Genomic DNA, 23,948 nt, shown 5'->3' on the forward strand with positions numbered 1-23,948 from the left:
AGTGCAGGACTGAGAATGAGTGCCTGAGAGCCATAGGGGAGCAGAACTGCCTTGCTGGCTTCTGCTGCCACAGTTTGAGATCAAGGTGTGAGGAAACCAAATGAATCTCCAGGATTCATGTAGGAAGTGAATGACAGGTGTGCTTTGTGTTGTGAAAAGGCTAAACTTTTTTCCTTTTGTTATAGGGATTGCATGAAAATGGGAGAAGTGGATGGCAAAAAAATTGGCTGCACTGTTAGCCTTTTGGTTTGTATATTAATTTTTCTTGCCCTTTTTGATTACAGTTAAGCATTTTCAATTATACAGCCATATATTTGAATGGGAAATAGCCTGTTTCTTGATGCAGTTTTAGTTGACAGAATGGTGGTGAAGCATTGGCACAGGCTGCCTGGCAAAGCTGTGGATGTTCAATCCTTGGAGGCATCCCCTGGTTGGATGGGGCCCTGAGCAGCCTGATCCTGTGATTGGCAACCCTGCCTACGGCAGGAGGGCTGGAATGAAATGATCTTTAAGGTCCCTTCCAACCCAAGCTATTCTATGATTAGTATTGCTGATCATTTTTTCAGGATGAAATTGATACAGTAGTTTCCTTTGTATAGTTGGATTCTGAAAGATCTCTAATACTGCTTCATTCAGTTTTCTTTCCCTTCTAGGTAAGAAGGGAAATTTTGCCAAAGTATTTTCTAAATGTAATTGGTCTCCGAATTCTCAGACAGAAACAAACCTTTCTATTTCCCCAAAACCCAATTAAACTGACATTTCTCCAGTTTCCTGTCTTTCTCATAGCTGGTTCAGCCAGGAATGCTTCTCAAGACTTCTTCCTGTCATGTAACAAACCATCAGTGTCAATCTGTATTATGAAAAATATTTCATTTTTGTTTATGAGATGCATTTTTGTTCTAGGCCAATTTCTACTGACAAGTTTGTTGATTTCTGTTAACCTTGGAAATTTTCCATTTTCATGATGTTTGTTTTGGAAAGCTATATTTTTAGCCATGGAAAAAAAAACCAACAGAATAAGTTGACTCATAATTCTGCATTTTTGACGTCAGCAAAACAATTTGGTAGCACTTCTAAGTAGCAGTTATACATGAGAGAATAAAGGATTTCTTCAACAGGGAAATCGTACTCTCCAAATATGGAAAATGTTTACTACACAGCCGTAGAGCAGCTGCTTCCTATCAGAACCTCTGGCATGATTTGAATTCTGTAAAGTACCTGGATTATTTTCATTCTGCCAGTAAGGACTTTTTAAACTCTTATTAGTTAATCATTCAAGATTTTAACAAAAACAAAATTCAAGCATTTAAACCCCCCCCAAAACACCATTGTACTTTTTAATAGGATTTTCTATAACTTGTACAGGTTAAGAAAGATTTTCTACTTTAATAATTTTCAGACACATTTTGTTACTGTTTGCCCACTTGAGAAACAACTAATACCAAATTTTGAAAAGTAAAGTTTGATTACAAAAATAGCACACACAATTTAAGACATTTAGTTGTCCATACGATGGATGAACTGTTTGTCAACTCAACATTTGTTTTGTCCATGCAAATGATTAAAGGAATATATAATCCTAAAATTATTTTAAATATAGAGAAAGAAGCAATACTTCATTTTTCATTAGCATTTCAAAAGTATTCTGACTTGAAAAGATGAGAGGATTGATTGGCTTGAAAAGAGAATGTTTATGTTTGCCATGGAGGTACATGCTGTTCTTCTGAGAAGTAGAATTGAACAAGTTAACAAAGTTATCAAACTAACTAGAATTATGCTACATCATGAAATATGCAGAGGTACAAGAATCAGTAACTTAGATGAAAGGAAAACATTGGATTTTTTTTCCTGTTCTCTCCACTGTTTGGATCATCAGAAACAGGTTTCACATTAGCAGTGTTTGTTCAGAAAAGCTGGTTTAAAAAGTATCTAATAGAGTTCCTTAAATGTAAAAATCACCTAACTTCAAAAGATGAATTTCTAGTGGAATAACTGGATCATCACGGAACCATAGAAAAGTGTTGAAAAAATGTGTATTAACTTTTGGTAACTTGCTGAGTTTTTCTCAGGCATTCCGCAGTCTTCACTAATACTTGCCGTTTAATTCATATTCCAGATTCTATTCATTTAGAATTGTATCTTTTTAGAAAGAGGAGATTTTTCCTGTGATGATCTACACTGGAATGTTACATGATATCATAGAGTAGAATGCTGCCTGTTTGCTGTTCTTATTAAATAAGGATGTCTGTTTTTTACATTATGTCCCCTTATAAAGGCTTTGTCTATTATTTGTTGTGTCTTGAAATTGTTGAAAAAATGCAGTGCCTTTATCAGTATATTCGCATGACAAATCTGAGCTGTGACTGGGTTGTCTTGGTGTAGTCTGCCTGATAGACCTATTGGACTTTGCCAGTGCTGAGCCTCAGAGAACCTGTTGATGTGTACAGTTTAAAGATGTGACAAGTCCTGGAGCCTTTAGCTCTACACATTATGGGAGGAAAAGGGAAGTCTTTGTACTGTGAAGGTGTATGTTGGCCTAAATGTCATTTTATGAAGTTAGTTTATTTAAAAAAAAAAAAACACTCAATAGTATTTTCATTATACTATTTTAATGTTTCTCCTGGTTTTCTCTTTGTTAATATTTCAATGTAGGCAACTTTCACGCAATACTTTCCAATAGGAGAAACATTTTGGCTACTTGCTTAGAGTTCATATGTTAAGAGTTTTGAATAACAGAACAGAAATAGTTAATTGCTAAGGAGAAACAGTGCTACATTGTTCTATCCTATACATTTTTGTTAACCAAAGTATATTATCCTGAACATTAAATGTAGCTACAAGGGGAACTGTACCTCCATGCCCATAGTGACTACATGGAACACGTGGACAGTGCAAGACTTGTGCTCCTCTTATAACTTTTTCATACTTGATTTTAGCATTTGCAAATACTGAATGTTTTGAAATAAAAGTTTTGATGTTGCATCCCGTATTTTATCCAAAATACAGAAAACAGAAGTTACTCATCCAGAAATCTCTAGCTAGAGAAATTTTGTCCTGAATATTACTTTAGTGTGCAACTTTAAGTATTGCAATTGTGCATTCAATATTTATGTTTTTGGTTCCCAGCATTTCTTCAGGGCTGAAGAAAGCAAGTTTTCATTCGGCATTATGCTATTTTTGGTACCAGACAGTTCTTGTCAATGTTCTAAAGTCCTTCTGGTATTTCATTATGACAAAATGAAGAGCAGACATATTAGGCAGTAGATATTTTGTTAAAATATGACTACAAAAGTTAGAGCACTGTCAGCATTTTAAAACCAACAAGGAGCTTTCAGCAATATGTTAAGTATTCTAAGTGAGGGTAGATGGGTGTGTTTTGGGGCTGGGTTAGTATTTTTAGGGAAAGAAACATCAGATTTTATTTCTGTCACATTTTTTCTTTATTTAAAAAATAAAAAATAAAAATAGAATTAAAAAGAGCATGTTGACTGGTCTACCAAATATATAATGGAACTAAACATTGTATTGAATATCTTTTGTGTGTGATAGATATATTTAGTATCTAATACATTTCATTATGAAATTCAATTTTATTACAGAATTTTTACAAGACTGAACTGAACAAAGAAGAGATGTATATTCGCTATATTCATAAGCTCTATGACCTACATCTGAAAGCACAAAACTTTACAGGTAACTAAATGCAAACTAGAAAAAGTACCTAGGACTAGATGTGATTTGCAAACCTTCAAAGTTATGTGCAGTGCAGAATATGCAAACTCAGGCTGAGTTTTCTTGCTCAATTAGTCTCTCTAAGAGTTGTGGGGCTTCCTTTCAGCCCTACAACTCTGCTACTTTCTGTTTGTTGAAAAAATGACTGCTGATGCACACTAGCAATATATGTCATGAGTTGTTCTTCAACCGAGAGGAGTAAAGCTTAGATGAGGTTTATGTGAATCAGTTTGGTAGTGTGAATCTTTGCATATGACATCTGCAGTACTATTGTCCAGTACTTTTCAATGTGAATTTAGCACCAGTGCTGACAATTATCATTTAAATGGAAAAATAAGAAGATAAGCACATATTATTGTTATTTGTACAATAAAAGGGGCACTTCGTCTGGATGACTGTTATGAAGAATAGCTGGAATGAATAAAATCAGTATCTCTTTAAATGAAACAGTCTTTGGTTGCCATAATACTCAAGTGACCTTGTAATACCTCTGTCCATTTCCCAGTGACTGCAGCAGCAACTTCATGCCTTCAGAATCTCTGTGGATTGTTTTCATTCTTAAAAGTAGATTTTTTGGCTAGTGGGCACTAGTAAACAGGCTATGGGTACGTACTGGCAGTGAATTTCCTAGGGTCCATAGGAAAGGTCCTTAGCTTGGAATTTTTACAATCCCTTTGCTATTCATGGCTTTAAAGTCTAAACTAAATTGCTGGGTATATTAAGGAGAGGGTTTTCATTTCCTCATGTGACCTGGCAATAGTGAATCACAAGAGAGTTTTGATTATCAAGCACTACTATCTTTGTCCCAGCTGGCTTTTTTGCCAAATTATTAATTTCCTGATCTTACATAACAGATGTTAGCAACTCTTTAAGCAATGCTGCGTTCCTTTTAGAAATCGACTGCAAGTATGCATTCAATTTACCTTCAGCAGTGATATGAACCTTTTCATTTTGTTTTGTCATCCTAATTCTAATATTCTAATTATAATTCTAGTATTAATGGTATTTTGCTTACAATTTTTCTTCAGAACTTTGTTATATTTCCTGTGTATCTATTATTAGCATCTACATTCTTTGCCATGGTAAATTCCATGACTCCAAGATTTCTTGCTGTGAGAGACTTAAGGAAGAATTGGCTCACACCCATGGTTAGAAGCAGTCTTTCCACTTGAAAATAGACTTATGTAGTCCATTGTGCTGCTTATCAATCAGTGGCAACATACAGATCTTTTGTGAATTGACTGAATTCAAGTACATGAGAATAGAAAAGAAGTCTATTCAGAGGACTATTTCTAATGCGTCTTAATTCTCTGTGAATAAAAAAGTCATTTTTTTTAGAAAATAAAAATCCTGGCTAAGAACTTGAGTGTCAAGTGAGAAAGGAAGGGTCATAGTAAGCTATCCTGACATCTATTTATGCTCTGCTGTTTTTCTTTCTTTCAATTTTGAATGATTGTTACCAACTTCATGGATATTTTCTTAATTGTTATGTAAACATGCAACAAAATCGTAGCTTGAAACTTGGAAAATGTACGTTCCTAGCCAAGCAGTCTAAAAGCTGTGTGATGTCAGAATTAAGACTGACTATGCAACTTCAAGTGGTCTCCCTTCCAAATACATGTTGTAATGCAGCATTGCTTTATACCATACTTAGCATTTTATGACACTTGGATTCCAAGCACCTTTCCCACAAACATCTGCAATGATGGCTTTTCATCCACATGTTATTAGACTAGATATATAAGAGGAACACTATTAGAAAAAAAATCCCTGTATAGCCTGGCAAACATCATCTGACTTAGAGGAATGTACACAGAAGTAGGATACAGTTGTCTGGGGCAAGTTCACCTACCTCAGCGTATCTGACGTCTGCACTAAATCTGCAGTAAAAGAAGTCTAGTGGGCAGCTTAAGAATGTCCAAAATCACCACTACCATTGGTTTTATTACTTCAAATACATCAGTTTTCCTTCAAAAAGGTGTATCTCAGTAAGATTATTCACATTACCATGCACTTTCTCTGTGTTTTGTTTGCTTGGTGTTCATATGTATTGTGGCGTAATTTGTCTTGCAGAGGCTGCCTACACGCTCTTGCTTTACGATGAGCTGTTGGAGTGGTCTGATCGGCCCCTGAGAGAATTTCTGAACTACCCCATGCAAACAGAGTGGCAACGTAAAGAGTATCTCCATCTGACTATCATTCAAAACTTTGATAGGGGAAAGGTAAAATAGTCCTGTTTTACTGCATAAATCTAGAAAGGATAGTTAATTCACTCCATGACTTGCTTCCAGTTTGGCATTTTCTAATATAGAGGGGAAGTATTTGTCACCGCCTGATTAAGCAGTTACTTAGCGACACAGTAGGTTCCTTCTAATTCTGCTTGTATCCTAGAAATCTCCCACACTTAAATGTGAGAATAATTTCCACTTGTGTAGCAGATCTCTTTGCAAGTGTCGAAGGACTTTGTAAAAGGTGTTATAATTTCTGCCCATTTTAATGGTGAAAATGGTGAAAATGAGCCCTACAGCAAAAAAAACCTTATACACTTCACTGAGTGACCAAGTGAGGAATAACATTCTGAGCGTCTGGATTATAAGATCTGTTTATGTCTCCTAAATTGTGATGTGTCATTTTGAATATCAACTGCAGAATCTCTAAAAGGAGAACATTTTGGGGAGGTCACAGTTCATTGTCATCTCTGAGAATGCTTATTCTGAATTATGCAAGAGCAATTATCCTGTATTTAAAATTCTGTATGCCCTTTGTGTGATTATTTATCTCAGGGATGAACAGGCAATTCAGTGCAATTTTGCATAGGTAGTATAATATCCTGGTAAGCCTTGGAAATGTTTTTAAAGTGATGTTGATGATAATTTTTTTTCCAGAAAATTCTCAGATCAGTTTATAGTTTAAATCATATTGCACAGTAAAATATTCTAAACAAGAAAAATTAAGCAGGATATGTTAAGAGGAACAGATTTTTAAAATGTGAAAATCCTACCCGTTTGAATCAGTCTTACAAGTATTATCATATAGATAATTACTTATATCTTGTACAGTGATTGTTCTGTAAGAATCATATATTAAATAAGTCTCCAAACAGATCCATCAAACAATTAATCAGTATTAATAGCTATTTGTATGTCTAATGAACAATATGTTCAGTTATTTTCACTTCTATACTGTAAATATGACCTGGTATAGAAAGAACAGACTTCACTAATAAGTCATGAATTGTCAAACAGTTGTGAAATTACTAAACATCTTTTACTTGCTTGCAGTGTTGGGAAAATGGCATTATTTTATGCAGGAAAATTGCTGAACAGTATGAGAGCTACTATGACTACAGAAACCTTAGCAAGATGAGGGTAATGTACCTAAGTGCTTTTCATCAATCATAGATCAAAAAGCTTTTATCTTTTGGAATATAAAATGTTACCTGGAAACCTAAGTTTGCCACTTCAGTTCCATTTGAAAACACTTTTTTTTAAAGCTTGTACTTGTTTTCTGTAACAGATTATAAAAAGAAGTGTAAACTGAAGTGTGTAAGAAGAGGTGATCTTGCAGTGTTCGTACCTGTATAGCGCTTCCTTTGTGCGCATGCTCGTGCAAAAATATTGTATCTATCAATGCAGTTTCGTTGATTTCCTATTGTTTGTCCAGGGAATGTGCTCTATGCAGTCCTTAGTTAAGAGCAGCAGCATATCTTTGCAGTTGTAATTGGAAACAAACAGCTTGCAACAAGTAACATAGAACTTCGCTAATCTATGTATTGCATAAAAATATGATCTGCTTAATTCATATAGACAAAAGGAGTCTTTTATGATAATAAGTCATAATAAAATGACTATAATACTCCTTATGATCTGCTTACTTAATATATATATTTAGATAATTCAATAGCAGAATGCTGTAGGCAAGAACAAAAAATGACTGTCATCATATTAATAAAATAATTTCTTTATGCATATATAATTAACTGTACTTAATGTGTTCTGTGCTTGCATTAGTCAGTATCTTTCTACTATATCTGTGCCACCTAAGTTTTAACCCAAGAAGGAGGGCTAGGGGATTTCTCATAGCAGTAAAAACTCAGCAGTTACAGATATCACATACACATTAAATAGCTTTTTACATTAGCTGAAATGGGGCTAATGCTTTTATTTTCACAGCATTAAAAAAAAGTATGAACAAGGAATTTTTTGGTGAAATCTCATAATTAGAAAAAAAGACTTTGACATAAAGATGACTATGTGCTAATATTTTGAGTAAAATAAAAGTGGGATATATTGACAAAAATGATATAGTTACTATCACGAGATTTTTCAAGAAAGTCATGTTAGGCACAGAAATCATTGGAAACTGGTATGATTTGAACGTGACTGTTTTGAATATGGCTGCTTACTTTTACTCAGAGATGCACTGCAATTGCAGTACTCCAGAGGAGTGCATCAAAACACCTTGTGTTTTGTGACAGCTTAAGGTAAAACTGTGTTTTCAAACAACACTAAATTGCATTTCTTTTCAATCTCAACCAGATGATGGAAGCATCTTTGTATGATAAAATTATGGATCAACAGCGTTTGGAACCAGAATTTTTCAGAGTTGGATTTTATGGGAAAAAGTTTCCGTTCTTCTTGAGAGTAAGTGAATTGAAAATGAACCAAATTGAGTAATTCTGGACTTGTGCTGTTTTTCATAATTACTTTCTCTACCTGAGAATTTGATCATGCCATATATAAGTTCTATAAGAAGCAGGGAATTCTCTGTGATAAATGCAATATCCTCATGTTATCGGGGGCAAGAAAAGGTTTTATCTAACAGAAAGACAAATGATAAGCTTCTAGAGTCCCACATATGCTTAAGATTTTAGTTTGTGTTGGAAACCGTGCACCTGAACTATTCCAGAAATCACTGTCTTCTTTTTATGGTAGCTTGTTCCCATTGTTCTGTTTCTGCTGGTGGCTGCTGAGACGGCAGCTATCAAAAGAAGTGTCATTTGGCAGTCGGACAATCAGTAATTGAGCACTGAAGGAATTACATTCTTAATCTCACTTTTTTAAAGTGAGTTGGAAATTCAGCATTCTGACTTCCATTGTTTATTAGTATACTAAAGCTGACAAGATATATAAAGTTACTTTTGAACATTAATCTTAGATTCTGAAGCTACCAAAGTGCCCTTGAATATTTTATTTTTGTTATTCTGTTCCCCTCTTCCACAGTCTGCAGTGGTTTAGCTGCATTGACTGTCACCTTGGGAAGAGAACAGAATCCATCTTATTTGTGGAGCCACTGCAGTCATAATCCAAGCTCCCTTTCCTGTAATAATTCAAATAAGTGATGATGGAACCACCTCTGTGTGGAGGAGGCATAAAAAGCCAAATTTTTCTTTGTGTCTGGAAAGTTGCAAATTCCAAATTGTAAATATAGAATGAAAATCTCCATTTAAATCCTTTCTCAAAAACAGCCTTGTAGGCACATAGGTTTTGTTGTTCTCTGTATATATCTTCTGGAGAAACCAATTTGAAATTGTTGATTAGAAAGGATATAATGCTTGATGTTCCTAAAAACTGCTTCAACCAATACAGTAAAAGTACTGGAAAAAGTCTGTACAGGAGTGCTGTATTTTCAGACCTGTAAGTCTTTCACTGCTTATATGTCTGCATAGAAAGTATTGATGCATTTTCCAAGTTAAACATACATGACACTACTAAAGAACAGATTTATGCTTCCTGCACCAACAAGCAACACCTCAAAACTTAATTACATTAGATTTAATTTTTTTGGGGGAAAGCAGTTTGTACCTTTTTTAAAGTCTGGTATATTTGCCATAGAAGGAATAAAGAATAAACCTTCAGTAAAGAAGAGCAAAGCTTTCAAATTTTAATTTCTGGTTGCACATTAGCAGTATTGCAGTTGGTTTCTTATAGCAGTTTCTATGGAAGTCCAGGATCTCAGACTTCAGTGCTTCCTGTCCCTTGTCAAGATAGTATAAGGAAAACTATAGTTTCTATCTAAATCAGCTTCGAGAAGAACATATTAGTAATGACTTTTGAGAGTTTTCTAATATAAAGTTCATATAATACTATTTTTTAGAAAAATGGTAATTTCCTTTATTTCAAACATATAAGAAGCCCTCAGCAGCACCATAGCTGGGGACAAGTTCCATTGAGTATTTCATATCCAGAAAGCTCATGTTAGGTGTAAAACTTGTATCTATGTTCATGTTTCAGGAAAACAATGGTGCAACTTCATTGTGAGCATCTAGGTTGAAAGAAATACGGTTTTCTTATTCCTTATGGACTGTCAGTTGATTTCATAGTTTTAACTGTTTGCTGCATTGTGTTTTCATTGCATATGTTAAACAGTCTGTTATCTTAGGTTAGCTACACAATTTTTCCCTTCAGATTTTTCAGATTTTTATTATTCATTTTACCAGACTTCTGAATAAAACATCATTTATATAGTAAATATTCCTTCATCTAGATATCTTATTTTCATCCAGGCCTCTTGATTCTTATCTTTTTTCCTCTTGATGATAAAATGATGTAAGAATTGCCCTTAAAGTATATTTAAGACTGTGTGTTTAAATCTATTTAAATGATACCCATTCATTTTTGCATAACTTGCACTTGTTTTTTTTCATATTTTTTTCTCAGAATAAGGAATTCGTTTGCCGAGGACATGACTACGAAAGACTGGAGGCCTTCCAGCAGCGAATGTTGAATGAGTTCCCACATGCCATTGCTATGCAACATGCAAATCAACCAGATGAGACAATCTTTCAGGCAGAAGCGCAGTGTATCCGCATAATCACAAACCCATGCCATTTAGTTGTATAGGTTTTAAAAAATGTAGGTACTCCTAAAACCAATTTCAATAACTATCAGCTCCCACTTAAATAAATGGTAGGTAAGAAATCCCCTGCAATTTGTCCCACTCACTCTGTTTTGTTCAGACTTATTTTCACACAATTCTTGGTTTTGTTTAAAAATTTCTTGATTATTAAGATTCTTACTTCAACCGAAAATGCGCATGAAACTCTCATAGCTTTGATAATGGTGTGTCAGTTCAAGTTACAATAACTCAAGTTCTTACAATAAAATATAATGCTGGCTTGGCATGACATCCAGTATATAAGAATATATTTAATTAAATCCTTTTATTCCATGTACTATCCCATGTAAGTAGCTTTGTTTATCTTTTTTTTTTCTTTTTTAAATAAGAGATTAAAAACAAACAAAAAAACAACAACAAAGAAATCCCAAATAATAAAAAATGTCTTAAGTTCATTTCCTAAGCCATTAGTATTCTAGAAGCATTTAATGATACAGACTTTGAAAACAATTTTTATTCTGTCATATCTCAGGAGGCAATGTACTTTGCTAATTTCAGTGACGTGGAATAGCCTTAACTCTTTACGTAACAGACTTGCAGATCTATGCTGTGACACCAATACCAGAAAATCAAGAAGTCCTGCAGAGAGATGGCATTCCAGATAACATCAAGAGTTTCTACAAAGTAAATCACATCTGGCGATTCCGATATGACAGGCCGTTTCACAAAGGTACCAAGGACAAGGAGAATGAGTTCAAGGTAGAGTACCACACACTTTCCCAAACTACTAGACCTAAGGATTTATTTGAAACATCAGTTACGGTTGTGTTATTGAACTGAGTGTGTTCTGACACACTCTCTAAAGGAAACAGTAGGTCAAATTTGACTCTTTTACTCTTCATTTTAGTTAAAATTCCTGTAACAGTTATATAGGAGCTGCAAGGTCTTTCTGTATATGGCGATAGGGGATTTACTTTGATGATTTACTTTGAAGGCAGAACTGCAGAGAGGAGAGCAGCCTTCTCAGAGAAGCCTATAAGGCAGACAGATAAACATTGCTAAGTTAATCTTCTGTAGTATAGATAGGATTACCAAAAATTCCCTCTAATGAGAGCAGAGGAAGGACAGTTTTGACTAAGATATAGCATAATGTTCCATTCCTGTGCCATAAAAACTAAAAACTACCTTCGAACTTACAGCTTTTCTCAGAGATAATAATATAGAATAATACCACGTGTATAAGAGTAGAGAAGTGGCAGAAATTACTGCTTAGTTGAGAAAGTTCTGAGAAATGTGAAAATCATAGGCTTCTGGGATGGACATTTCAATAGATTCCTGGATATTAGTACTTTTTTTTTTTTGCTTTATGTATGCTGTTTGTTATGTTTGATGTATTTACAAAGAAAATTGGGAATAGTCAAGAAACTTCTAGAGATAAATTATGGAAATAAATTGATTTTGTATATTGTAGAGCCTGTGGGTGGAGAGAACTACACTGATCTTGGTGCAGAGTTTACCTGGAATCTCTCGTTGGTTTGAAGTGGAAAAACGTGAAGTAGTGAGTATAAGACTGATTGTAATGTGTATTGTGTTGCTCTATTTCTGCATCCATACCTTACTGGAAAACAGCCTTAAGATTAATTGCCCAGATGTAATTTATTTGTGCAAGATTTGAAGCTGAGTACAACAAAATTATTTACAAAGTATTTTGAGTTGTCCAGTTTCTCTTATCCCGTAAAGTATTACAAGGAAACCAGATTTATGGTTCATTTTAACAGGCAAGGAAAAAAAAAAGCCATGAACAATAATGGGCAGCCAGAACTCAGTAAAAGGCAATACTTACTGTGAACAAATTACTTCTTTCAGCATAAAATTTAATACTTAGAATATCTGTAGTTTAATGTGTCTTTCAACACTCCTGAAATGTAAGTATTCTCCATTCCCTGTACTGTAATAAATGCCATGTGGGTATATCTCTGTTTCTACCTAGAGCTCTGTTGAAATTGTCACTTCTCAGCATGGCCACGGAAGCAGGCCTATGCAGATCTTGTAGGAATAGGGTCTAATGTAGCAATCTTTTACTGACACATTGTAATTTCTTCTCATTCCTTGTTTTATTTCTTAGAAAATCCTTAAATACTTTCCAAATGTATTCTAACGAGTGCTCTTAGTATAAAAATTTCTGAAAAAATTGGTCAGTTGTTGAGCCAGAGAACGTAACATCTGTAATTTTTTCCCTTCCTATTAAAGCAATTCTTAACAAAAATCCCATTAATTATAGGGTTACTGTTGTAAAACTGAACTGTCTTGCAGAAAACAAACAAACAAAAAAAATAATTTAGTTAAAAATAAAAAAAATAAATGTGTGAAACACAAAATTTTGTTAGTTGACTTCCACAAAGATCTTACATATGACCTCAAACTAATGATTACATGGAAATTGGAATAAAGAAGAACCACCTCAGTTACTGTATTACCATTATAGTCACCATTTCCTATAGCTAGTTCTCATATTTTTTTCTGGGCATGTACTAGATCACGACTCATATTTGTGCTTTAATGTTTTGGTAAGATATGCCAACTACAGGCCCTCTTCCCATCTCTCTGCTTATTGCTTTTCCTGCAGTTCATGCCAACAGTGAGTAGAGCTTCCTCACACTCTGGAAGACAGGCACATCCTGTTCAATGATTGCTCTTGACTGTAACTCGATTGTCATCAAAGCCTACATTCCAACTTCTCATCCATACCATCTAGCTGTTGACTATATTATACGTCGGGTATGGGAACTAGCTCACCCATGCTTAAGCTTTGCTCTGTGTCCTTAAGTGCAATGAAGCATTCTCTGACCTCCCCCCTAATTAAGGAGAGTTACCAAGGACAATTCACAAAAACTTCTAAATCCCAAATTTCACCACATGCTGAAGTATGTGTTTTGTAGCAGATGCTGAGCAATCTCCCAGGGTCAGGTAATTAACCTGCTAGAGAGGGTTCTTTGCTTTGACCCTTGATAACGTGATGTCTCTTTATTCAGATATTTTGTTGAAAAACAAATCTTTCTGTCACATTACACTACAACATAGAATAATGTTATTTTCAGGTTTAGAATTCAACAAAAAAATTACCTTTAATATCGTTCGTCTTTTAACTGATTTTCCTCACTCCCCTTTCAGGTGGAAATGAGTCCCCTTGAGAATGCCATTGAAGTCTTAGAAAATAAGAACCAGCAACTGAGAACACTGATCAGTCAGTGTCAAACTCGACAGATGCAAAACATTAACCCTCTCACAATGTGTCTAAATGGGGTCATTGATGCAGCAGTTAATGGTGGTGTTACTAGGTACCAAGAGGTGAGCAATTTATTTTGTGTTTATAAAATTTTTTTACAAGACTATTTCTTTCTAATTATTTTCCTGAACTGATAAATTCTGTATGAATTGAGGATAGAAACTATTATAAATTATACGTTTAATGGCAGTTATATTGCAGTTTAGGTGTGAGCTGATGTTAAATATATATAGCTTTATGGGAACAACTGTTTTTCTACAGGTAATGTCATAAATACACTGCAGTGATTAGAACATTAACATTCAGCTTGTATTGTTTAGTGGTTAGTGCTTTTCTTTATTATCTTTCTTAAGAAGTAGTCAGTTCTAACTATATTGCTGTAATATGTACACGCCAACCCAAGTAAGGAAATACTTCTGGCTGACCAGCACATTTCCTTTTGTGAGATGATATTCTGATTTAAGAGAAATAGTTCATAACAACAAATATATTTATCTTATGGAATCATTTTTCTATATCTTTATTCTTCTGCCTCTCCATATTCTAGAGGAGAACTGTTTTCTGGAAAAATCTAGTGAGCTGTAACTGCTATACTTGTAAAATATCCAAACTTCTATCTCAGTGCTAGATTTGTCCCCAGAAGCTGTGCCTTGTTATCATAATCTCTGAATCATCTTAAGAAAAGCTTAAATTTTGGGGATGATGTATTTTCACAAACTTACATGAGACTTTGAAATAGCAATAAAAAGAAAGGAGGGCTATTTTTCTCAGCCTGGCTTGATCTCACAGTTTTTCACAGTAGTCATTTGAAATACTTGAATTAGCTACTTGTGCCTTTTCTACTGAAAATTTCAAGTTGAATAACCACCCACTTGTCTTAAGGGCTGTAAAATTCGTTGTTCGTTCAACAGAGGTAAATTTCATAAAGCTGCATTTAAGTTAAACTACAAGAGATTCATTCTGCTATAGTGTTAGAAACTGTCGTTAGTGCTGCAGCATTTATGAAAGCTGTGGGACTAAGGTAAAGAAATACTATATTTGTTGTCTCCCAGCTGCCTTTAAAGAAAAAGGACAACAAAGCTTATTTAGCAAAAGAAGGCACCACAGATGGAATTGCTGGAGCAATATAGACATGTCAGAGCTATGTCTGACATAGTTTGACAATTTGAATTAGCAGTATAGATGAATTTCATCTGAGCTGGCTAGGTGTCTCTGCATAGGTCTCCATTATTTGTGAGCATACTGAGGGTTCTAGCTCATTCCATTCTTTTTACTGTTCTTAGCTACAATTCTTTGTCTCCTAGATAGTCTTCATTTGTAGCTTTTTATTCCCCTTTGTCCTGTACCTCCCTCTTCTCTCTCTCTTTGGCTGTATATCTAAGATAGGACATTACAACATATATGTTTCACCAAGCATGTGGTCATGAGGTAGGTATGACCATGTCTTTACAGATGATTTATTTCCCTTTCGGCAACTTTCCCAGCTTTAAAAAGTAAAGACAAGAAAATAATCCCTTTTGGTCAGTGCTATCTTCTTGATTCTGCTTTTTTTCTTCCCCATCTTTTCTCCTGATAATAAAAAGGGCTTGTGTCTAATTGTGCAATAATTTGGCTGATATTACATCTGTTGGAGCTACCCTTTCATTCACTGCTTTTAGTACGGAAATACCTCCTAAGAAAATCTAGAAAAGTGATATCTCTTATGCAATATCTTTCTGTATGCTGTATGCTAAAAAGCATGAAGTGTGTTTTGTGATCATTAACACCTCTTACATTGCACTTTGTGCTATAACGTATTTTTATTTTAATTACTTTGCATGTGCTTGGAACTGAGTAGAAGCACTTTCAGGTTCAATTATTGGAAACCATGGGCTCCAAGACTTACTAGATTTAATTGAATTCTGATTATTTTTTTCCTCTTAAAATACTGGGGATTTTGCTTAAATTATTACATCTCTGACTCATACTACAGTTCTTGCAGTTCTGTATAAATCTCAGCCCAAAACTACTGGGACACCACCTGCTCAATATTGAAAACACATCAAGAGGGGGGAAAAAAAGCAGCTGTCAGAAGTTTTGGATTTGAGAATTTAGAAGGCAGTATCATAGGGCTCCTTTTTGCTGTTTAAACCTATAAGACTTCATACTGACTTATCTGCAGTGAGAGAGCCATATAAAATAAATATTCTTCGCTACAGTATCAGCATTTTTCTAGACAGGTCTCATGAGTTGCCACAGCATGAAATTTTGGAACTGTCAGAGAAAGGAGTATATTAATTTCCAGCTCCACTGTTACCTATACTTACAAATCATTATGCACAGCAAAAATTTTAATAGCTGAAATTGGTTGGAGGGCCTTGTAAGGGCTATACGAGTGAATCACTAAGACAAGTGGGAAACACAGCACAAAGCAGTCACTATTATCCTTTCAACTCTATGGAGAGAAAATTGTGTATGTAAAAGAAGATCTTCTGTGACAAATGCAAATCTGAGAAAGTCTGTAAATGTCTCAAATGAGCTGCCGGGTATTTTCTATATATAATAGAGCTAAGCAGAGTTGTAAATTCAGTACAATCCCCTTGTGGGATAGGATAGGTGCCATGCTAAAATGCAAGTATGAACAAAAAGGTGACTGCTATGTCCAGGCCATGGCTGGTACGTAAGAATGACTTCAGGGTATTATGACTGGTACAATTAGAGCACTAGAAGTGGGATGGAAAGTCATGTAACACACTCAAGTATTGTTTGTCAGATGCTCCTGAAGTGAAAAAGTGTGGCTTTCTGAAATCAATGTCATCATGAGTTCTTTCAAATATTAATTTTAAGAGTGTATAAGATACTGTGAGAAACGCTCTCACAATACTGGCACGCTTTTGATACATATAGTAGTTTACAGTTCCATGCTGTCCTTATCGTATCTTTATATTTAAATGATAGCAAACCTCCTAGTATGAAAAGGCTTCTGGTCTAACTCTTTGCAATTATTTGAAACCCCTAGTTCACAATCAATGGGAGAGAGATATTTATTTAAGGTGACCTTTGCTTCATTTCATCTGTGATTTGCCAGTTTCCAGATTTGATTCAGGATCTGTCCAGGATATTGAACAACTGGTTGAAATCCATTTCAAGAAGGGCTCCGTTTTATTTATTCATACTCTCTACCAGTGAGGAAATGAAAAATTATTTGTTTAGCGTTGCAAAAAGAGCTTTTGTTTCAAAAATACAATGAAGAAACTGTTAGTTAAAAAAACAAAAACCAACAGACTAGATTTGTTTCTACTTGCTTTGTTATTTTGTGATTTTTTTGTTTGTTCATTTTTTGTTTTTTGTTGTTTTCCTTTAGGCATTCTTTGTCAAAGAATATGTTTTGAACCACCCAGAAGATGGAGAGAAGATTACACGCTTGAGGGAACTGATGCTTGAGCAGGTAAAGTGGGGAAAGATCCTGGCTAGGTCACCCACTTAGCTGTTCTAGCTGAAATGATGTGTCCCAAAATAAAGTACAAAATTTCAGAATTTACAGAATCACAGAATTGTAGGGGTTGGAAGGGATCTCCTCAGATCATGGAGTCCAACCCCCCTGCAAAAGTAAGCTCACTACATCAGGTTGCACAGATTACTAACTGCTTAGTGATCTCCAGTATTGAATTAGTTTGCAAGTAGACAGCAGCTTCATATATAAGCATTTCCAGATCATGTTAATATATTCTCCGTAGTTCCTTCTGTCCTTCTTAAACACTTCAAACTATTATAAATTAAGAGTTGAACAAGAGGCAAATTTTTGTACAGTGCTGATTGTGTGCAAATATTTGCACAACGTATTTTAGTACTACTACAGAATAAACAGTATTCTGAGCAAATGGTTTGGCTTAAACAAATATTTGTACATTGTGTTTTACCACTAGGACAGAACAAACATCATTTTTACTATAGTGTTTAGTATATGAGAACACACACACACACACACACACACACACACACAGTGGAAGATATCTAATAGCACTAACAATAATTGCCTGTCTGGTTAGGCACTAAAATAAACACCAGGTGATATAATCACAGAATTGAATGTTTATGCATTAAGTAATTATTGTGTTATTTCTTCATTTTCCTATTTATTGTAGTCCTGACATTATGAATATCCCCGTAGAATTTGCTACCAAAATTTTTGAAATTAAAAATAAATGAACTGTGTATGAATCAGAATTTGATTATGTTATAAAACAGTTGCTGGGTTTCTTAATTATTATTTATTTTACTCTTTGTTTACATTTTCAGCAAAGCAAGATGATTATGAAATTATCCCAAAATATTGATTTGCTTATGCAATAAGCAAAATGATTAAACTTAAAGTAGTCTCTTTTTAAGAGACAATGATTAAACCAAAGGAAAAGATTTAGAATTTTTCACTGAGAGACATGAAAGGAGAATGTTTCCATTTTCCCTATCCCTCAGAAAATGTCATGATACAGAGACCTAGCCATTGTAATTCAGTCTAAGTATACAGATTACTGGCAGACTATCCAAGAGGGAAATTATACATAAGAAGGCTGGAAATGCTGAAACAAATTATTTTGATCAATTTATCATACCATTTCAGCTCTTTTAACTGACTTTTACCTATCTGTACTCTATGCAGCATGTTGAAATTTCAAGTTTTCTTGCCAGATTAGGATAAAAAGTGGAATTTGGCAAGATGGAAATTTTTTTGTCAGTGTAGTGATATCTTTCGGTCAGATCAGCTGAAGGCACAGATATTCATAGTATAAACGAAAGCAAACTCACTAAGCTCATTTTAAATTAGGTAATATATATTAATGTTACATTACAGTGTTTTTCAAGTTACAGGTTAATATTGCTAACTCTTTTAATTTATAATTCAGAGGTTATCAATTCATATAATGGTAGAAACATCAACCCCCTGCTGTGGGCAGGGTTGCCCAAGTAAAATGAGAAGTACCATATGTGTTTCACTGATTTTGGTTTTGGACTTTTAGATCTGCTTTGATTACAGGTCTCTCAGAGGTGCAAACAAATTATTTTAATATGTATTTTAGTTTTGTTGTTGTTTGTTTGGATTCCTAAGATACTTTCTGGGTTGTTCAAAGATAGAAGTGTAAAGAAAAGAGATCTAAAATGTATTTTTTCTTCTTTTTTCCTCCTGACTCTCCTACAGGCCCAAATTCTGGAGTTTGGCTTAGCTGTGCATGAGAAGTTTGTGCCCCAGGACATGAGGCCTTTGCACAAAAAGCTGGTGGATCAGTTCTTTGTGATGAAGTCTAGCTTGGGAATACAGGTATATGAGCAGGTGCACAGATGAACCAGAAGACAGTCTAGTTGCGGTAACAGTGGTTAATTTTCCTAAGCAACAAATAGTGACATCTTTTGGTTATTTGTCCACATTACATCTTACAGAATTACAGTATCACAGAGCATAGGGAAAGTTAATTAACTTTCCATGCAGTAAGAGAAAAATCATAGAATCATAGAATCCTTAGAATTGGGAGGGACCATTATAGGTCAACTCCACTGCATTGAACAGGGGCACCTACAACTAGATAATCATGTTTGACTACAGGGAAATTATCATCAGCAAAAAGTTAAAATATTTTTTTCTAATGATGAGACTAATCTAAAAGAATGGTTTGGATTAGAAGGGACCTGAAAAACCACCCAGTTCCAAACCCTCTGACTGAAGAATCTCTTCCTAACACCTAACCTAAATCTCCCTTGTCCTATTACTATTGGACAGTGCAAAAAGTTGGCCTCCTTTGTGCTTATAAGCTCCCTCTAAGTACTGGAAGGCCACAGTGAGGTCTCCCTGGAGTTTTCTTTTCTCCAGACTGAACAAGCCCAGCTCCCTCAACCTTTCTTCTGGAGAGGTGCTCCAGCCCTCTGATCATCTTGGCCTCTGCCTTTCTTGTGCTGAAGGCCCTTAAGGCAGTACTCCTGGTGGGACTTCATGAGGCCAGAGCAGAAGGGGACAGTCACCTCCCTTGCCCTGCTGGCCACCCCTCTTTTGATACTGTTGGCCCTCTGAGCTACAAGAGCACACTGCTGGCTCATGTACAGCTTTTCATCCACCAGGCCCCTCAAGTCCTTCTTGGCAGGATAAAATGCAGCTATAACTACTCAATTAAATGTTCATTTCAATTAACCTTCTTTTAACAACTTGCAGGAATATTCTGCCTGTGTACAAGCTAGCCCTATCCATTTTCCAAATGGAAGTCCTCGTGTGTGTCGAAACTCAGTACCTGTTTCTATGAGTCCAGATGGTGCTCGGGTAATACCGCGACGCAGGCAAGTTAAATTACTAGAAATTGATAGATTTTGTTACTTATGGAAGATGATCCTTAGAATACTTCTATTGTGTATGTGCTTTCTCTAAGGTCAGTCTGAAGTATCTTCAGGTATGAATAGCTGCTTCTGTCTCTCTTTTCCCTCTTCTTTCTCTTTAGAAAATTTAGATTAAATTGTGGAGATTAATAGCATGTATTTTTTTCACATGAAAAATTGTAATTGACAGCTAGAGTAAATCATTTTGTGTTTCATTATTTTTAAAACAGTCCTTTGAGTTACCCAGCTGTCAATCGGTATTCATCCTCGTCACTGTCATCCCAAGCTTCTGCTGAAGTCAGCAATATCACTGGGCAGTCAGAAAGCTCTGATGAAGTTTTTAACATGCAGGTACAAATTATTGTCATTCTTCAAACTACTTTTTTTTTCTTGTGAAGTTACTTACTAAATTAATGCTTCTATTAGTTCATTCAGAAATCTAAAAGTTACTGCTGATACATTTTAAAAACAAATATTTAAATGGGCTGTTAGCCTCCTTGACTTACAAAGAACAATTTTTATGTAACAGTTTCTTCCAAACTTCAAGTAAGAATTTTTGACAAATTCAATGTACTATGCAAAATTATCTGACTTTACCCAGACTTTTCTATTCAGTAATCACACTGATGTAGTTATGTTAATACATTAATTGTATTTCTACTTATTTGCTTTTTGTCTGGTTATATTAATGTTCTTTACACTGTTTTGCTGAAAAATCAATAACAAATTATTAGTTCTTTGTTTTACAATAAAAAAACAAGTTTGGGTGAAATATATTGAAAATTTTTCTTTCCAAACTAATAAGTATGATGTGGTAACAACACTATCTTTTCCATACACAGCCAAGTCCATCTACCTCAAGCTTGAGCTCTACTCATTCTGCTTCACCTAATGTGACCAGTTCTGCTCCATCCAGTGCAAGAGGTCAGTCCTCCCATGGTAAACTGAATTAAATGATTCTTGATGTTTCATAGCTGAATCCTTAAATAATTTTTGCATGATGTCACCAGACATCAAATTTAGCCTTTTTGGTTTTTTTTTTTTAAGAATGAGCATTAGTAGTAGTGGCTGAGGATTTTTTGTCATAGTCTTATAGAATTGAGATGACTGAATTTCAGTGTGAAATCACTTGACACATTTATGTTCTAGCCTCTCCTCTGTTATCTGACAAACATAAGCATTCCCGAGAAAACTCTTGCCTGTCCCCCAGAGAGCGACCCTGCAGTGCCATCTACCCTACTTCTTTGGAAGCCTCACAGGTAGGAAGATAACTTCTTAACTCTAGTTAAGAAGATGATAAAGGCACTTGTTGAACTTCGAGCAGTTTCACTGTCTGCTCAGAGCTGTTAATTTTCAGTTTTTTTGTTTCTATAAGCAGATAGCTTCTCACACACACACACACAAAAGAGATGTGAAGAGAATATACTGTATTTTGTTACATTTCTGCTTCCTTTTTAAGGTTGAGATCTAGCTTTGATATTTATTCTTTGGAGAAAGACCTGCATATCCTAATTGACTGACACAGCAGTGTTTGTTTGCTCAATCTGGGGAAGAAGAAAAACTGGAAACTTCCCTCATTTTCTTCTGAAATAGATAATCCTAGCCACTGTGAGATCGTATCGCACTCCATGTGGCAATTTCTATTTTCAGCGGAGTTTTGGAAAAGTATGATATTTTGTAACTCCAGAGGAAATAATGAGTTGAGTCCTTATCTTAAAATTACTGGTGCATAGGTCTGTATAAAATTTGAATCTTTTTAAGTTATCTGAAATGCAAAATGGGCTTGGTAAGCTAGGCAGTTTTGAATCCTTATTTCATCTTTTCTTCTGAATTGACCTGTTTTCCTAAAGTGTTTTCCTTTTCTATAGATGTTGTTTAAATCCACAGTATCAGACTATGCACATCTTGCTGAAGCTGAGAAAGAAGAAAACATAAATATCCTGTAAAAGGCCCTCTTTTCAGCAGTAGTTCTCATTTCCACCACAGGTTTTGACTTTGATAGAATTTTAGAATTGGATTTCTGGTTTCTCTGTAGTTATTATATTCTTGTCTCTTTCTTCTTCAGTTATTGAATTGGCTCTCGATTTAACTTTTTCTTCCTTTCTGTTGAAGTCCTCTTGCTTTTACCTGAGGGCTTAAGAATTATTATTAAAGCTGAGCCAGACTTATCAACAGGTGTCAGTAAATGCTTGCTGGTATATCTACTGGGCACTTTCTCACTAGTTGTGGAGCCAAACCAACATACAGGAAAGATCAGGAGGTGTTCTTTAAATAATGCGGTTTTACAGCTTGCCGCAAAGAAAAATTATCCCATTTTTGCTCCCAGACTGCAAACTCTTGCTTTGCCAAGTGGAATGCGGCTTCTGTTTCCCACTCCACCCGAGATTCGATAAGGGAGGCTGAGGAGCATGTATGCCCAGCCTCCACGCTCTCAGAGACTCGCCTGGCAGCAAAATCTCCCAATCTGTCTCTACCCTCAGTGTCCCAAGAGAGGGTAAGTAGAAAATTATCTTGCTTGTACAGTGAAGCATGTTTCAAAGATGAGAAGGTCTAACAGTTTTACCCTTATAACTGTGAATGAGGATGTATCTTTCTGGGAAAAGGTACAATTTCTTTCTCTGATGCTCTGTTTTCTGAGCGTTAAAAATGAGCTGTGATCAGAAGGCAAGTTCTGATTCTCTGCCTCGTGAGGAAGATGGGAAAAAGAAATCCTCAAAGAGCAATTGTAAGGAGATATATCTTAAGAATACATGGAACTCTTATCAGAATTTAGATGGTCAAGTTTTAACTCGTGCTCTCTGTTTTTATTCTAACACAAGTTAACTTTTACAGTCTTGGTTAGAGTTTCATATTACAGTCACGAGAAAAAGATCACCCATTTATGAAGGTCTTTGGCTTAATGAATGCAAGGTTCACAGTAGATTTCAACCTGGCAGAAGAAGATGCACGGGCAAAATTAATGTTTTTCAAGTCCAAATCCAGCTCTCTTTTAAGGAAGCTTGATGGATTGCATAGAACCATACCACAGCAGTACTTCATGTGATCCCTTCATTGAAATTGCTGCTTAAGGTCATCTATGTACAGCTGTGTTTGGTCACCATCTGTTTGTGATTGCTTTTTGATCTCTGGCTGAGCAGTTGTATGGTGTGTCTCTAGCTCCTCCCATACGCTGAGGGTGAATGTCTCTTGTAGTTGACTGGTTCTTTTAGTTTTTGTGCTTTACTTCTTCTTAGTGGAGCTTTTTGGCTTTCATGTTTTTGATTCTTTTGAGTTTCATTACATATCCTGTGATTGCTCTTGCTCTTCTGTATGGTTTTATATTCCATTATTTCAATATGTTCTCATATCTCTGTAAATCATGAAGCTTTTTGCCTCTTTTAGCTTCCCCAATTTCAGTTGCTTTTTCAGCTTCTGCTCTTGACCTTCACAACATAAGAGATTTCAGCAACATCACCACACTTGCCCACCAGGTCCTAATATCCCACAGAATCTCTATGTAGTGAACATTTGATCCAGATCAGGCAGGAATATATGATCACATTTTCTATCAGTAAATATGTAGTTACGCCACCTCAGTTTAATGGTAGCTCTGGGAAAACAGATAATGCATGATTCAGTATGATTAGTACAGCACAGACAGCAAACCGAGTCTGCTCAAAATCTACCAACTCATTCTCATATGAGGTATTTTAAATCAAGTAGGATTGGCTAAGTATCTGTCCCTCATTCTGTAACATGGAGCTGCAATGTGTTAGAC

General features: G+C 35.3%; 1 protein-coding gene across 9 annotated transcripts in view; it reads left to right on the forward strand.

Annotated features, from left to right (window-relative positions):
- Positions 1–23,948, forward strand: part of DOCK4 (dedicator of cytokinesis 4) — a 237,028-nt gene that overhangs the window by 201,264 nt on the left and 11,816 nt on the right. For 6 of the 9 annotated variants that reach the window (XM_085219421.1, XM_085219388.1, XM_085219411.1 and 3 more), the window contains 16 exons: positions 186–246; positions 3,600–3,693; positions 5,806–5,954; positions 7,014–7,100; positions 8,271–8,375; positions 10,392–10,533; positions 11,162–11,328; positions 12,041–12,127; positions 13,741–13,917; positions 17,199–17,282; positions 19,032–19,151; positions 20,034–20,155; positions 20,422–20,542; positions 21,034–21,130; positions 21,341–21,450; positions 22,518–22,685. In XM_085219421.1, coding sequence (XP_085075547.1) covers positions 186–246; positions 3,600–3,693; positions 5,806–5,954; positions 7,014–7,100; positions 8,271–8,375; positions 10,392–10,533; positions 11,162–11,328; positions 12,041–12,127; positions 13,741–13,917; positions 17,199–17,282; positions 19,032–19,151; positions 20,034–20,155; positions 20,422–20,542; positions 21,034–21,130; positions 21,341–21,450; positions 22,518–22,685 — 1,891 coding nt within the window. The remainder of the gene's footprint in view (positions 1–185; positions 247–3,599; positions 3,694–5,805; positions 5,955–7,013; positions 7,101–8,270; positions 8,376–10,391; positions 10,534–11,161; positions 11,329–12,040; positions 12,128–13,740; positions 13,918–17,198; positions 17,283–19,031; positions 19,152–20,033; positions 20,156–20,421; positions 20,543–21,033; positions 21,131–21,340; positions 21,451–22,517; positions 22,686–23,948) is intronic. The other 3 variants (XM_085219393.1, XM_085219398.1, XM_085219404.1) reach the window with 3 other exon arrangements.

The sequence above is a fragment of the Meleagris gallopavo genome, chromosome 1 (genome assembly GCF_905368555.1).
Source record: "Meleagris gallopavo chromosome 1, MGAL_WU_HG_1.1, whole genome shotgun sequence".
In the NCBI taxonomy this organism is placed as follows: domain Eukaryota; kingdom Metazoa; phylum Chordata; class Aves; order Galliformes; family Phasianidae; genus Meleagris; species Meleagris gallopavo.